Source organism: Macaca thibetana, chromosome 2 (assembly GCF_024542745.1).
Source record: "Macaca thibetana thibetana isolate TM-01 chromosome 2, ASM2454274v1, whole genome shotgun sequence".
In the NCBI taxonomy this organism is placed as follows: Eukaryota; Metazoa; Chordata; class Mammalia; order Primates; family Cercopithecidae; genus Macaca; species Macaca thibetana.
In genome coordinates this window covers 48588761-48605229 of record NC_065579.1, presented here as the reverse complement: position 1 = coordinate 48605229, position 16469 = coordinate 48588761, and the positions used below count along the sequence as shown (strand labels likewise).

The window sequence follows — 16469 nt, the reverse complement described above, 5'->3', positions numbered from 1 at the left end:
TAGGTGAAATTATGATATATCTGATACGAAAATTTAGAGTTGTTTTATTCTCTATAGATATTTTTAAAGTAGAATTTCACAAAACTTCTGACCAAAATAGTTATTGCATACAGAGTTGTAGTCCTTAGTATCAGAAAGAAATTTCAGAGGTATAAATCATCCCACAGTCATATTTGTAGCTTTATTTACTTTTAAACTAATTAACACCTAACAGCGCCTATTTGCTCATTTAACTCAATTGAAATGGGAAAAAGACACCACGTATATCAGTTTATAATGATATTAATGTTTGTTTGTCAATACTACTACTAATACTACTAATACCATTTTTACTACTCTTGCTAAGAACTCACCATTAACAAGTGCTTATTAAGTGCCAGGTGTTGTAAGTACATGTATTAACACAATTATTTCTCATAATAAGTAGAGTGTTTAGCAGATGAAATGTTAGAATGACTGTTTTTATTTTGTTAAGTAAGATACATGAGAAATCTAGTATACTTTATTAACCCACCCTATATATAATATCTATATCTATATCTATATAGATATATCACTAGAATTTGTAAATTTGAGAATTTAGTTTTTACTTCAAAAATCTAAGACCTCTCTGTAGCAATCTGTATATACAACACAACTGTATAGCTGTGTTATAGATACTCAATATCTAAGTTAACTATCTATACATTGTAGGTAATTTTCCAAAGCATATGAATGAGGTTTTGATCATTTGGCAAGGAAAAGCAGTTGTGATACCCTAGAGATACGAAATAGTGTATGATTTGTAACTCTTGAAACCTAGTTTAATTCAGTACTATTTTCTTGAATTTGCATTGCTTTCTCTTAATTTGATTGAAATGCTATAGTGTGTAATGCACATATGCTTTTTAATAATATTTAGATGTTATTATTATATGGCCCAACGTGTGTTTATTTTATTTCACTTTTGTGCATGTAATAGGGCGCAGCTGGTCTTCACAAGATAGAGGTATTTAATAATATTTAGATATTTTCATTTTATGACTATAATTTAGATATTAATTATTCTCTTGGTGAACTATTTAATGAATTTACACCATGTATTTGGCATATATCCCCCTTAATATTAAACATTTTAAACCTTATAAAAGAAAAAAAAATTCCCTCATAAGGGACTTACCTGCCATCTGGGTCCATACCCCTTAAAGAGTAAAACTCAAGCCATGTCTCCATGGAATTCTGTTAGTCAAAGGTTTAGGTTTATGGAGTACCTATGGTTCTTGCTTCTGTATCTAGACATGCGGTTTCTATAAGCTATTCACATATGCCAGGAATGTTGCAAGATTTAGTAGATTCGACTGAAGGGTAGAGAAAGAGATGTGACACATCTTGGGCATGTGGCTTTCTAGCTTCTCATCGGCTCTCTTTTTTCCTCTCCTCTTCCTATCTCTATTTGCTCTCTTGCTCTAAATTTTACTCCTTAAATTGTATAATAATATGAATCGTTCCTCGGCTGCCATCCTTCCTTTTCATTCACAAAAACATCGAGATATACAGCAGATGGATTTTGGTTTCCCAAATTTGTTGGTTTAAACCTTTTCAGGAGGCAGCTGGGGTTATAAATTACAAGTTCTTTTTAAATTAAGTATTTGATAGTTATTCATATTGAATTATTTCCAAAATTAATGTATGTAGATTCTAATTCATGTTATTATTTCCAATATTGTAGGTATTCAAAACAAAACAATATATGTGTTTCTGATTAATAGTTTAGTCGGAATTTGGAAGAATAAACCAAAATTTATTATTTTGCATGATGTGTATTTATTTTTATTTATTTTTTGAGACGGAGTCTAGCTCTGTTGCTCAGGCTGGAGTGCACTGGCACGATCTTGGCTCACTGCAACCTCCGCTTCTCGAGTTCAAGCGATTCTCCTGTGTCAGCTTCCTGAGTAGCTGGGATTATAGGTGTGCGCCACCATGCCTGGCTAACTTTTTTTGGTATTTTTAGTAGAGATGGGATTTCACCATGTTGGTCAGGATGGTCTCAACCTCCTGACCCTGTGATCCGCCCACCTTGGCTTCCCAAAGTGTTGGGATTATAGGCATGAGCCACCGTGCCTGGCCCGATGTGTGTTTATTTTATTTCACTTTTGTGCATGTAATAGAAAGGGCCCAGCTGGTCTTCACAAGATAGAGGTATTGTGAAATAGGGTTGTTTTTTTTTTTTTTTTCTTATAAAGAATAGTTGTTCCATAAATTTGCTTTCTAAAATAAAGTTTAGTGTTGCCAGGACTAGCTTACTGTAATCACAAGTCATTTTTTAAAGTCATGGAAAACTGGAAACATACTTAAGTAATTTGAGACTTAATTACAGGAAAATTGTGCCTATTTACAAACGTCTCAGTTCATTTTCATTCATTTTTAAAAAATTCAACAAATATTAATTGAATATCTTAATGCATTGGGGCTGTTTGCCAAGTGACAATAAAAATATTTGTTTTCATTTAGTATAGGTTCCAAAATACTTTAATTAAACTTAAATATAATTAAATAACTAAAGTAGTTTCCCTCTGTTGGATGTAAGCAAGGCATTTTTAAAAGTCATTTTTATGTATTCATTAGCATTTTCAATTACTTTTTCCTTCTTTGTTACTCTTTTTAAGAAATATGGTTGAAAATTAGCAATATACTTATTTAAGCAAAGATGTTGGGAAAGAAGATCCTTATTTTATTTTTATTAACTGCAGGTTTGTTAAATGAGCTTTATTGTGTTATGTGTCATGCCAAGCCCAAAATACATAATTCTGTGGTAATTTAAAAATAAATAATTATATAGGTTTCTCTCTCTCACTCTCTCTCTGTCTTCAGAAAGATCATTGCTCCTCTTGTAACTCGTCATGGAAAGCTGTGGTCCAATTTCTGGGGAGCATTGAGTCCTGATGGATACTATGCACGATCTGAAGATTATGTGGATATTGTTCAAGGAAATAGAGTGTAAGTTACTTGATTTAATATTTTAATGTGAAATATCATAAACTAAAGATGTAGTCTTATTAGTATTACTTGAAATTTTTTTTTATTCATCTCTTTTCTTTATAGTTAATGGGAATTTGGGAACCCAAGACCACTTGGAATCCTGAAATACCAGTATAAAACTAATATTTAAAGAAATTGTTTTAAAGTCCCAAATCTTCAAAGGAACAAGCTCATTGCTGTGGGGAATACTAAGAGATAATATATGGTTACCATACTCACAGTATGGTTGATAGAAGAGTAATACTCTTTATTTAAAAGTTTGGAAAGGGGATTTAGTTTACTGACTTTTTAATGGTTATAATTAAGGGTTGTTTTGATAGGTTTTAAAATTTATAATTAAGCCAACAGTAACACTAACAGCCAGAACACTCCAGTATTCCTGATTGCATGATGTTTTTGTGTGTGAAATAGCTATTATTCTGCTTTAAATATAAGTTTTTTCACAAATATTAGATTTTTACTTCTAGAGATTGAAAAGAATATATTTACTGAAAAGCGTGTGCATGATTTATATTTATTTCAGAGACAATGGTTGATATTACTAAAAATAATCACAATTGAAATAGTTTTGCTAAGGTAATATTGGGGAAGAATGTCATTCTTCTTTTCATACATATGATGGACCAGAGTGACTAAGATATTACATGCTTTGCCTTAGTTCTCAAACATGTCAGCCTGATTACAAAGGGGCAGTACACTCTCAGGACTAAAAGGATGTGCCCTTAAATTTAGAAGAAAAAAAAGGTACACGTTTCTGTTCAAATAGTTGAGTGGTAAAAAGATGTGTTGCTTGTTGAAATAGTAACTGGTGTGGAAAGCTTCAATCTGAATGATGTAAATACAATAAAGGTTTTTGTTAGCTGCAATTAAAATGCATGGTAGAGGAGAAAATGCTATTAAGATTGTGTTCTGTTGTTTCTATGCAGTTGTATTGACTCTGGGTGAGTTGTATAGACAGTATACCCGATTGTATCTTGGACACATCAGAAATGAGGGTTTGTGAAGGAAGAAGGGAAAATTCGTTTCAAATTGCTTTAGGCATTGGTGATTTTCTGTCCAACCTCCTATCATTGTTGTCTAAAGTATAAGGAAAAAAATATGACAGAGGCTTTTGAACTGGAATACACTTCATGTCCAAAAGCTACACGAAGGAGCAACTTTGTGTGTGTGTGTGTGTGTGTGTGTGTGTGTGTAAGCTGAAGCACTGAATAATTCCCCAGAGATTAATTTCTGAATTTAGCTGATACGTTCTATACAGTAATTCCTCCTTATCTGTGGTTTTGCTTTCCATGGTTTCAAGTCAACTGTGGATTGAAAATACGAGGATATGTTGAGATAGAGAAATTGTAAACATTCATGTAACTTTTATTACAGCATATTGTTATAGTTCTATTGTTGTCTTACTGTACTTTATTTATAAATTAAACTTTATTATAAGTCTGTATGTGTAGGAAAAAACATAGTAGTATATTTGTAGGGTTTGGTACTATGTGCTTTCAAGTATCCACTAGGGTCATGGAATGTATCACCCTCACATAAGGCGGGGACTGCTGTAACTCCTTAAGGCATTTTTCTTTGAGGCTGGTCTAGTAAGATACAATATCATATTTCTTTTAATATCTAACTACATTTCTTGGTCAAGATCTTGCCTTCATGTTCTCTAAAAGCAAGGCACACAGTCTTAGAGGCAAAACTTGTTTTGCAGTTTTTATGAAATGAGTCATTTTCAGAGTGAGAATATAGATGTGGGAAAGGATGAATTACAAAAGAACCTTCCAACATTCATGTGCTACCAGCTGTATTTCTTCATGTTTTCCTTTTTCTATAAAATATTTAAGATGGCTTAATGAATGGTAAGAGAATATAGTTTTGGAGAATTTTAGGCTGTATTCAGTGGTATGCTGGTCAATGTGTAACAACTGGCTTCTGGAGGTGGAGGATTCCCTGGTTTAAACAGCTTGCCCATTTGTTTGGAGTAAATACTTCTACCATGGCTGATTTTAAGTTTCCAATGTGAAATTACTGAACATGGACTTGGCAGTAAAAGTTAACTTTGGGGAGCCAGTATGAGCTGTGTCTAGTGTACCACTGGTTGTGTGTTATGATTCATCCTATCAAATTCTTTAATTTTAAATAGAAACACCTTCTATATAACAGATTATAGTAGTCTAATTGTAACAACTGATTGAGATATGATAGCTATAATAAAAACGCCAAACAAACACCAACCCAAAATTGAAATGTATTCAAAGGGGGGGTGGTTTATCTCCTGAATCTCATTAAATATACTATAAAAAATGTAATCATATATATAGGGCAAATATCATTGAATACATTTGTATATTGATTCAATAATGTGTGTATACAAAATCTAAACACAAAGCATTTATTTTAAAAAGGTAAAAATGAAACTTAAAATTGTTTCTATTTGTGGTATTTAAGAATGTCTTCTCTTTACTTTCAGAGGAGTATGGAATGTACCATACATGGCTAATGTGTACTTAATTAAAGGAAAGACACTCCGATTAGAGATGAATGAAAGGAATTATTTTGTTCGTGATAAACTGGATCCTGATATGGCTCTTTGCCGAAATGCTAGAGAAATGGTAAGATATGCAATGATGGCTTGCTTGAATGTTCTTGTAAGATGGCTTGCTTTACCAGTTCGTGTGTCACTGTGTTTTGATGCCCTTTGTCTTGCTAATTTGTAAGTACTAGCCAATTTTTTTGGTTCTGTATTAAAAATTGGGGAGCAATTTTGGAGATAATTTAACATTTACTTGTAGGAATGGCATGAAAAATGTTAGTTTTTGTGCTCACGCTAATTCATAGGCAACAGAGTTGGATTTCAAAAATAAAGTTGTGTTTGTTACAAATCGGCTTTGCTCTTTTAAGAATACATCTTTATTTTAGTTTGAAATTCTATAGTGAACACTTGACCTAATTAAAATTAATTAGATAAGCTTTGATGAAACAAGATTTCCAGATTTAAGGATGTTTTTGTTCTAAAATTAATGTCTACATTTTCTCTAACCAGGTGAAATTTTAAAATTATTATTAACTTCACATTCTTAAAAAGCAGGATTATTATCACCAAACTAGTAGAAAAGTTGAGATACGTAGTATATTTACTCTAAATAAAATACTAATGATACCTTGCTGCACTACAAATAAACTTAAAATGACTAGAAAATTCAAAATGTATAGATATGGTTTAGAATATATTGATATGATTTTTGGTTTTGGAAATGATAGGGCTATTTTATTTCTGATTTCCAAATTTATATAAGCAATTGTGATTTGATGAAAAATCAGAAAAGTTGGCAAGTATTTTTTTTCTTAGTTTAACAAAGCATGTGTTGTTTGAATATGTTTGTTTTCTCTACAAACCTATGTGCATTATTATGTGATTGTATTTTGTGCTCATGTTTGGCTAATTTGACTCAACAGCGCATCATGGAATGGCCTCTCTCACTCATTTTTTCCATTGTCTTACGTGTCTAATGAAAATTCTGCTAAGGAATGAGCTTAGACTTATGTTTGACCCCCCAACACCTCCCAAAAAGAAAAGAAAGGGCTGAAAGAGCTGGAGATGTTTCTTTGTGTGCGCTATAAGCTTTGCTTGTTCTGCATGTTGTCTATGAAGGACATTTCAGAATGTTAGCTTTTGATCAACAGCTGCTATTATTTTTATTTACCAAAGGATACCTGAGAGAGCGGGTGTACAGGTCAACTTACCCAATGCTTCTCTTCATTTTAGACTTTACAAAGGGAAAAAGACTCCCCTACTCCGGAAACATTCCAAATGCTCAGCCCCCCAAAGGTGTTATTTTTACTTATTTTATTTATTTTTGTTTATTTAATATTTGATATAGTATATTGCCTAGTAGTAAAGTTTCTTTAAGGGCCTTATTTGCATTTAGCTTGGTAAAATGTTGATATTCATCAGTCATCTGTTTATGTGTGTGTGTGTTTTGCGTGTCTTGGGCATGGGTCTTGTGCGATAGTCAACTCTTGGCTCTTTGAGCTGATTTATATTTTATGGTTGACAGGTGAGAAAGTTAAACCTAAGTCCCTTTCATTCTTTCTTTAGGTTTTTATTTCTTTTTAAAGGGAGAGAAGGGGATAGAAGTAGGTATAAAATAGAATTTGATTACAGTAAGGTTTAGGTGCACCTCATTGAGTAATTAATCACTAACTCTTTTACCATTAAAACAGGTCCAAAAAGAAACAACATTACCTCGTGGTGTTTTCCACATTTGTCTGGTTTGGGGCAAGAATATGAGACTGGTTTTCTTTATCTGCCTTTATAATGCATAACTCCTTTGCGCGTTAGCCTTTAAACATCAGAAAAAGAAAGGAATGAAACAGACTGGTGAAATATGACTGGCAGTGAATTCTTGTTTAAAAATGTGATGTTTTCTTTGAAAGAGAAAGAAACCAAAAGAGGTATAATTCATTGCGCTGTGTCTCAAAAATATTTCTGCTTTCAAACAGGAATTTTTTTCCCTGATGTCTGCATCTAGGATCAATGAGAAAGGGACAAAAACAGTCCATTCTTTTTTTCAGTTGAGTGTCAGTGCTATCTACTAGTTTTGTGTGGTGTCTGAATTCATAATCAAAATTTGAGTTTTTTATTTAAAACCAGGCACTTTTTATATGAATACTAAAAATGCATGTTCATAAATGAAATACAAAAATTGAAATTAATATCTTCTATATATTTTTCATATGATTAAATTTACTTTTTTACCTACCTCTGACATTAATGCTGTTATTTTCTGACATATAGGGTGTGTTTATGTACATTTCTAATAGACATGAATTTGGAAGGCTGTTATCCACTGCTAATTACAATACTTCTCATTATAACAATGACCTCTGGCAGATTTTTGAAAATCCTGTGGTATGTATTTCATATTCAACTTTATTATTTTTCTGTAACTCTAAGTGGTTATAAATCAGTTGTTTAATAATATGAAATGTGGTTAAAGGCTTTAAAAAAATGACATAATGTGAAATGCACATCAAAACCGCAATGAGATGCTGTCTCACACCAGTCAGAGTGCCTATTATTAAAAAGTCAGAAACAGATATGGGTGAGGCTACACGGAGAAAAGGGAATGCTTGTACATTGTTGGTCACTATGTAAATTAGCAATTTGGAAAGCAGTTTGAAGATTTCTCAAAAGATCTTAAAACAGAGCTACCATTTGACCCAGCAATTCCATTACTGGGTATATAGCCAAAAGAAAATAAGTCATTTGACCAAAAAGACACATGCATCTGTATCTGTTCATTGCAGCACTATTCACACAGTAGCAAAGACATGGACTCAAACTAGGTGTTCGTTAATGATGGATTGGATAAATAAAATGTGGTACATACACACCATAGAATACTATACAGCCATAAAAAAGAACAATATTATGTCATTTTCAGCAACATGGATAGAGCTGGAGGCTATTACCCTAAGTGAATTAATGGAACAGAAAACCAGATACTGCATGTTCTCACTTATGAGTGGGAGCCAAACATTGGGTACTTGTGAACATAAATATAGGGACAGTAGATGATGGGGATCACTAGAGGAGTGAGGGAGGAGGGAGGAGGACAAGGGTTGAAAAATCAACTAATGGGTACCATACTCACTACCTTGGTGATGGGATCAGTCATACCCTAAACCTTAGCATCATGCGATATGCACTTGTAACAAACTTGCACATATACTGCCTGAATCCAAAAGCTGAAATTATTTTTAAAAAGTAAATAAAAAGAAAAAAATTAAAACGACATAATTAATTGTATTTCATGATCTATACAGTAGATCTAAACTTGACCAATAACTTTCTTTTTTATTAGGACAGTTATTAGGTTTGGGGAAGGAAATTATCAATTTGTTGTCTTCCAATATTCTAGTATTTTTGTTTTGTGTATTCAAAAGCAGCATCCAGTTTTAATCATAATTTTAGAAGCATGTCTACAAATAGCTCACATATTATAATAGTTTGATTTTTTAGAAGAAAATTCAAAAATTTTGTTTAGGAAAATACATTTTTTAAATTATTTTTTGGCAATTTTGTGAATGTACATCAAAGATAGCCAGAGAGAATTGCAGAGAACACTGATTCAGCATATGAAGAGAGTCTTAACTTGAAGAAACGGTTTCTTTTTAACATCTGTTTTCTTCTTTTTTTTTTTTTTTTTTTTTTTTTTTTTTTTTAAACAGAGTTGAATCTGCAGTAATTAGCTCCTTTTGTGTTTTACAGGGACATCTTTTTGTTAGGCAAGTGGCACACTTATTCAGGGGAAAATACTCTCTTCAACAATCAGACATGTAACACAGCTGTAATGATTTTCCCCTTGCCAATAGTAAAAGTTTTAAATTGCAGACTAAATCCACCGGAGGAGAGTTGTCCTTTGTTTTGTAGGAATAGTTAAGATACGGGGATAGTAAGTGTAGTAATCTCTGAATATTCTGAATAGGAATATAACATCTTTTGACATTTCGTTATTTTAAAAGTACTTTTGTACCATTTTAGCCACATACCTTCCTCTTTCACAGAAGTAAAGTTGAAAAGAGGTGTTTTCTAGTCGTGAGGGTAGAATTCCATATTTCACTTCACCATTGAATCTCTTGGTGTTCTTAAGGGATAGAATTATTTGATTTCTTGGATGTCATTAGGTTCCTGGGAGGATGTCCTGAATTATATCCTGAATTGTAGATATTTGTGCAAGGATTCAAGTCTTTGGAAAGTAAGCAATGAAAACATCAGAACTGAGTAGGAACAACTTTTCTTTCCATGGCTTTCTTTGTTCTCTGTTAAATCAACCTGTTTAATATGCCTCGTGAGGGATATCGCGTAGCAACATGCATATTGATTATCCCATTATCAGAATATCTAAGAAATTAATAAAGTCACAGTTTACTCAATGATTTAAAAGGTGATCTAAAATGAAATGTTAATACTAATGCCCTAAAATAAAATCTTGGGGGATTTTTTTTACTTGAAGAAAAATCAGTATTGATGCACAGGTAAAAATGCTATAGGTAAAAATTCTTAAATCTTATGGATGATTATTCAGTTTCTTCCCATATTTTAGAATCAGAAAGCTAATTAATATTAGAGGGAATAATGAGATAATATAGAAATCTGATCCATATATACCATATAAACATGAAATTTATTAAAATTTTGAAGATTACCTTTGTTTCCTCCACATGAAAAATGTTTGAGTTCCATATAAACAGATATACAAAACTAACGACATAAATTATGATATAAATATTCAGACCCTAAAATGGAGCCTCAAAAGATGTATTTAAGGCAAATATCTTTTGAAACATCTTTTGATTGGAATTATTTTGAATCTGTGTCTCACTTCCTCCCTGCTGGCTCTTTGTATTTCCACTTTGTAAAGAGAAAATTAACAATTTCTAGAAATATTCTAAATTTAAGAGATCTTTTTGGATACTTGTATCACTCCATATATTAATATGTTCACGTTTTAGTAAATACCCATATTTGCATAAAGAACTTGACCCAATAAAATAATTATTTAGCTTCTGTTGAAAAAAGTTTAGATATCTTTATGTGTGGATTTTATGCCAGAAATTGGTCAAAAAGAATCAAATTCATGAATTAGAATAAAGAGGAACTGTTTTTCAGTATAGAGCCCTAACCCTTATTTTAGTAACTGAAAGAAGTGAAAGTGCTAGTAAACTCATGTTTATTCCTTGATAAATATTAATGACTGAAGTGAAGGCAGAAATTTTTTAAATTCATTAAAAAAATCAAAAAAAGAATAATGTACTATAGACATATAAGACAGACCCTAGTTAATTAATTCACTAATTCATTTTTACAAATATTTTTGGTAGAATTTTGCCCCTTGTCTTTTACCTTTAAGCACGCATTTGTTTACCTACTCTGTGTATATATTAAAATACTGATGGTCCCCAACTTATGGTGACTTGATTTAGGAATTTTCAACTTTATGATGGATTTATCAGGGTATTGTGTGTTTTTAACCTCCCACGAGTTTATTGGGACATAACGTCATCGTGAGTCAAGGAGCATCTGTAAAATGTGTAAATCTATTCACCATAAGATTACTTAAAATATCCTGAGGTACAATATTTCATAAATAAAAATTTTGTATTTCATAGAATGACATAAGCATATTCAGAACCAGGCAAAGATTAAACCATATACTGTGGCTTCTGAAAATTACTATTTTGTCCACTATACATAATCATTTATAAGTTGAATAATTTCTAAAATGCATATGCTTTATACTTTTCAGTATTTATAAAGATATTTGTTTTAATATGTACTTCTTTTTATAGGACTGGAAGGAAAAGTATATAAACCGTGATTATTCAAAGATTTTCACTGAAAATATAGTTGAACAGGTTTGTATTAATGATTACAAAGTATAGAAAATTTTGCTGTTATTTTCCAGAATAGATGTTATTAATATAATACTACTTTCACAGAAGATGTGAAAGTGGAGAAATTTTAAAAGCATGCCTTTTTAAAAAGCATGCTCCTAAGTGTCATAGCTTTCTGACACCACTAGATACAGGAACTGTTGACAGATCTCTGATGTAGAACTCTTACAGTGAAAGCTTATCTTTGGAAGAGACTTGGCTCTGTTTCTGAAAGAGTCTTTTCTCAGAGACATCTTCAAAACATGAATTCTCTTTTAGCTTATTGTTCAAAACTACTGTTAATACCTAATTTTTGAGAATGTAAGATGTCATCAATTCTGAAGTGCACCATTATTTATGTACCATGAGAAAAAAAATACTGTCAATAAACCATGAAAGAAAACTATGTTTCCTAGTCATATAGGATTTTTTATTTTATACTTATTAAAATAACTATTTTAGACTACGAAGACACCGAAGTTATTATGTCTTCTAACAATGATGCATATTTTATAGCCCTGTCCAGATGTCTTTTGGTTCCCCATATTTTCTGAAAAAGCCTGTGATGAATTAGTAGAAGAAATGGAACATTACGGCAAATGGTCTGGGGGAAAACATCATGTAAGTCATAATTTCACACTAAGAACTAAAATGTGTGTGTGGGTTAAGTAGATACTCAGATAATTCTGAGGGGTTATACACTTTTTCTCATATGTCTTTGAGTTCTAGACCTAGAAAAATTGGCTAGCCAAGGCTGATTTCAGTCTACTTCTCCCACCAACCAGTTATTTAACACTTATGTAATTTCATCAGTCTGGGTGGGTTTCTCATTTATGCATTTGATTACACTGGATGTTTGCTAAGGGTCGGTGTCCTCAGGCCAGAGTTAATGTTAGGTAACACATGTCTTAGAGTGATACTACTGTTTTCCAAGGCCACTTTTTATTCTTGCATTTTCACAGTGAGCTGTGGTGAAAACTCTAAGGCAAACTTTATCTGTCAAAACTGTGTTTTTGTGTGTAAAGATAGGAAGGAGGGATCTGAGTGCCTTAGGTGTGATTCAGTTTTGCATTTGCATTCAATGTCAAAGACTTGGCAGGAAATACCCCTGCCAGTTGTTAGATGTGTTTCTTTTCCTCTGAGAACCACATGCCATTTTAGTAGAATACTCTGGAATATTACTGCCTCTGCACGATTATGTCCCCCAGCTAATGAGCTGATAAGGGAGAGGGAAGCTTAAAGTATAAGGAAAAACTTGAAGTTGGTAGGTGGTGAAATAATGAAAAGCAATCGTTCAAAGACTTTTGAGTGTTACAAATATAGAAGTGAGGAAGGGCGGGGAAAGCTTGTTTTCAGTATTTGGTAATACAGAAAGCAGATATGCCATCAGTATGCTCATCTAGCAGCTAAGACTGCCTAAAGGGTCAGTGTAAAAAAAGACTCATTTTTAAGAGGGGATATGAGGGCTTAGGAAGTCAATTTTATTTACTTTATAGTTAAACTTTACATATACATATAAAAAGTAGGAAAGGAGTCTACTGACCTTATTTACTTTGTTTCATCATTGTATCATTGACAAAGATGTTACCTAAGTTATTTTGATAATTTTACAGTTAAAGCAGATGATATGCCACATTGGAACTACTGTTATTTTTCTTGTCTATTATGATCTGTGGTTGAAAAAAAACTATAATATAAATGGGATTTGCACGTGGACAACACCTATGATGTCATTAATGTTGTTTCTAGGATAGCCGTATATCTGGTGGTTATGAAAATGTCCCAACTGATGATATCCACATGAAGCAAGTTGATCTGGAGAATGTATGGCTTCATTTTATCCGGGAGTTCATTGCACCAGTTACACTGAAGGTCTTTGCAGGCTACTATACGAAGGTAGTTATCCTCCCACCCCTCCAGCCTCTTTCTTACCAACTTTTACACAGGTGTTCTTTTTAATGTTTTTATTAATAAGCAAATCCACTGGCTTTGCTTTTTCAGGGATTTGCACTACTGAATTTTGTAGTAAAATACTCCCCTGAAAGACAGCGTTCTCTTCGTCCTCATCATGATGCTTCTACATTTACCATAAACATTGCGCTTAATAATGTGGGAGAAGACTTTCAGGTAATTATGACTTTTGTGTTTTTAGATTTTTCAAAAGAAATATGTCATTATGAAAAGGACTTTGCCTTAGGCCTTACTTTCTTTTTTAAATTTTGCTCAAATGACATAATTTGAATTTTGCCACTGGTTAAATATAATCTGATATATTCCTTCATTTTAACTTTTTTAGGGAGGTGGTTGCAAATTTCTAAGGTACAATTGCTCTATTGAATCACCACGAAAAGGCTGGAGCTTCATGCATCCTGGGAGACTCACACATTTGCATGAAGGACTTCCTGTTAAAAATGGAACAAGATACATTGCAGTGTCATTTATAGATCCCTAAGTTATTTACTTTTCATTGAATTGAAATTTCTTTGGACGAATGACTGGCATGAACACGTCTTTGAAGTTGTGTCTGAGAATATGAGAGGAATATTTAAATAGCGTCAACAGAACAACTTCACTTTGGGCCAAACATTTGAAAAACTTTTTATAAAAATTGTTTGATATTTCTTAATGTCTGCTCTGAGCCTTAAAACACAGGTTGAAGAAGAAAAGAAAGAAAAAACTTAAATATTTATTTCTATGCTTTGTTGCCTCTGAGAATAATGACAATTTATGAATTTGTGTTTCAAGTTGATAAAATATTTAGGTACAAATGACAAGACTAATATTTTCTTATTTAAAAACATGGGAAGATTTTTATTTATCAAAATATAGAGGAAATATAGACAAAATGGATATAAATGAATTACCATGTTTTAAAACCTTGAAAATCAGATTCTAACTGGATTTGTATGCAACTAAGTACTTTTTTGAACACCTATGCAGGTCTTATTTACAGTAGTTACTAAGGGAACACACAAAAAATTACACAACGTTTTCCTCAAGAAAATTAGTACAGGGGCCGGTCGCGGTGGCTCAAGCCTGTAATCCTAGCACTTTGGGAGGCCTAGGTGGGCGGATCACGAAGTCAGGAGATAGAGACCACCCTGGCTAACATGGTGAAACCCTGTCTCTACTAATACAAAAAAAAGAAATTAGCCGGGCGTGGTGGCGGGCCCCTGTAGTCCTTGCTACTCCGGAGGCTGAGGCAGGAGAATGGCGTGAACCTGGGAAGCGGAGCTTGCAGTGAGCCAAGATCGCGCCACTGCACTCCAGCCTGGGCGACAGAGTGAGACTCCGTCTTAAAAAAAAAAAAAAAAGAAAGAAAGAAAATTAGTACAAAACACAACCGAGGAGCGTATATAGTTGAAAACATTTTTGTTTTGATTGTAAGGCAGATTATTTTACCTTTGTATTAAAAATCAAACCCTATGTTTCTTCAGATGAATCTTCCAAAGTGGATTATATTAAGCAGGTATTAGATTTAGGAAAACCTTTCCATTTCTTAAAGTATTATCAAGTGTCAAGATCAGCAAGTGCCCTTAAGTCAAAACAGGTTTTTTTTTTCTTTGTTTCCTTTTTTAGAAAGTTCTAGAAAATAGTGAGGAAAAAGAAAAATTTCATTGAGATGAGTAGTGCATTTAATTATTTTTTTAAAAACACTTTTTAAGTACTTGAATTTTATATCAGGAAAACAAAGTTGTTGAGCCTTGCTTCTTCCCTTTTGCCCTTTGTCTCCTTATTCTTTTTTGGGGGGGAAGGTTATTTGCTTTTTTATCTTCCTGACATAATTTCCATTTTATTCTTCTGAGTGTCTATATTAACTTCCCTTTATCCCACTTATAAAAAAATTCTCCAACAAAAATATTTGTTGACTTGATGTTTTATCATTTCTCTAAGTAAGGTTGAAATATCCCTATTGTAGCTACTGTTTTTAATGTAAAGGTTAAACTTGAAAAGAAGTTCTTAATCATGGTGCCAAAATTCATTTTCTAACACTGTGTGTTAGAAAATTATAAAAAATAAAATAATTTTAGAAAGTTTTGTTATCTTTATTATTGGTGTTTATCTTCAGAAGTGAATACATGATGAAATTGTGTGAAAATGAAACCTATGATTTTTCATTTTGCTTAGTAGATTTAATGATATGTGAAACTATTGAATTATAAATGAAATTATAAAATCTTCAATTTTAGGATGACTACGGATTTGATATAACTTGTTTTACAAGTGAGAAAATAGAAGCCAAACGTTATTCAATATAGGTTTATTTGTTTATTAATATTTTCCGAGTCTCTATTATGGTCCAGGCACTGTTCCAGGCACCAAGGATATGTTGATGAACAAGACATTATAGTCACTGGGAGATGGACTTTAAAAGATAAGAAAGTTGGGTTCTACCCCGTTCTCTTCTTTGGCGACACTTAATACCCAAAGCAAATTTCTACTATCCATCAACTAGGATGAGGAGACATTTTAGTAATGATTTGTGAATTATGTTACTATACATCAGGAATGGTTTTCAAAATATGTAACACCTGGTATGACGTAGAAGCCAACTCATCAGAACAGACTCTGGTTATAAAAGCAGATCAGTTCCTACCAGTGCAAGCCAGCTTAATATCTCTTGTGGTACAATTCAAAGACATCTCCCAGATACTAGTTCTTTTCCATTTTGGTATCCATGGGTGGTTTCCTAGCGTAACTATTTCAGTCTCATGCCATGTTTTCAGAAATGGGATCCAGGTAGGCTATTGAGCACACTTTTTTGTCTTTTCTCTTATCCTACATTCCATGAAATAATATGAAATGTAGCTTTAAAAACATGATTCATAATTAGTGAGGGAAAATTAGAAAAATTCCCATAAGTAAATTAAAAAATTTGAAAAATGGAAAGCAAGTAGAATCGGAAGGATGGAGAAAAATACAGTTTGAAACACACAGAGCAGAAGACACAGAAAGTATATCTATTGTTTGATTCATTCATTTTATGCAATATGATAAAGACTTTTAAAAGAAAAAAA

The 16469-nt window shown here is 32.5% G+C and overlaps 1 protein-coding gene across 4 annotated transcripts in view; it reads left to right on the top strand.

Moving 5' to 3' along the window:
• PLOD2 (procollagen-lysine,2-oxoglutarate 5-dioxygenase 2) overlaps positions 1–15485 on the top strand; it is a 92567-nt gene extending 77082 nt beyond the window's left edge. For 3 of the 4 annotated variants that reach the window (XM_050778150.1, XM_050778153.1, XM_050778152.1), the window contains 9 exons: positions 2851–2976; positions 5483–5624; positions 6779–6841; positions 7811–7924; positions 11368–11433; positions 11968–12072; positions 13201–13347; positions 13453–13578; positions 13748–15485. In XM_050778150.1, coding sequence (XP_050634107.1) covers positions 2851–2976; positions 5483–5624; positions 6779–6841; positions 7811–7924; positions 11368–11433; positions 11968–12072; positions 13201–13347; positions 13453–13578; positions 13748–13903 — 1045 coding nt within the window. In that variant the 3' untranslated portion in view covers positions 13904–15485. The remainder of the gene's footprint in view (positions 1–2850; positions 2977–5482; positions 5625–6778; positions 6842–7810; positions 7925–11367; positions 11434–11967; positions 12073–13200; positions 13348–13452; positions 13579–13747) is intronic. The other variant, XM_050778151.1, reaches the window with a different exon arrangement.
• Positions 15486–16469: the final 984 nt, after the last annotated feature.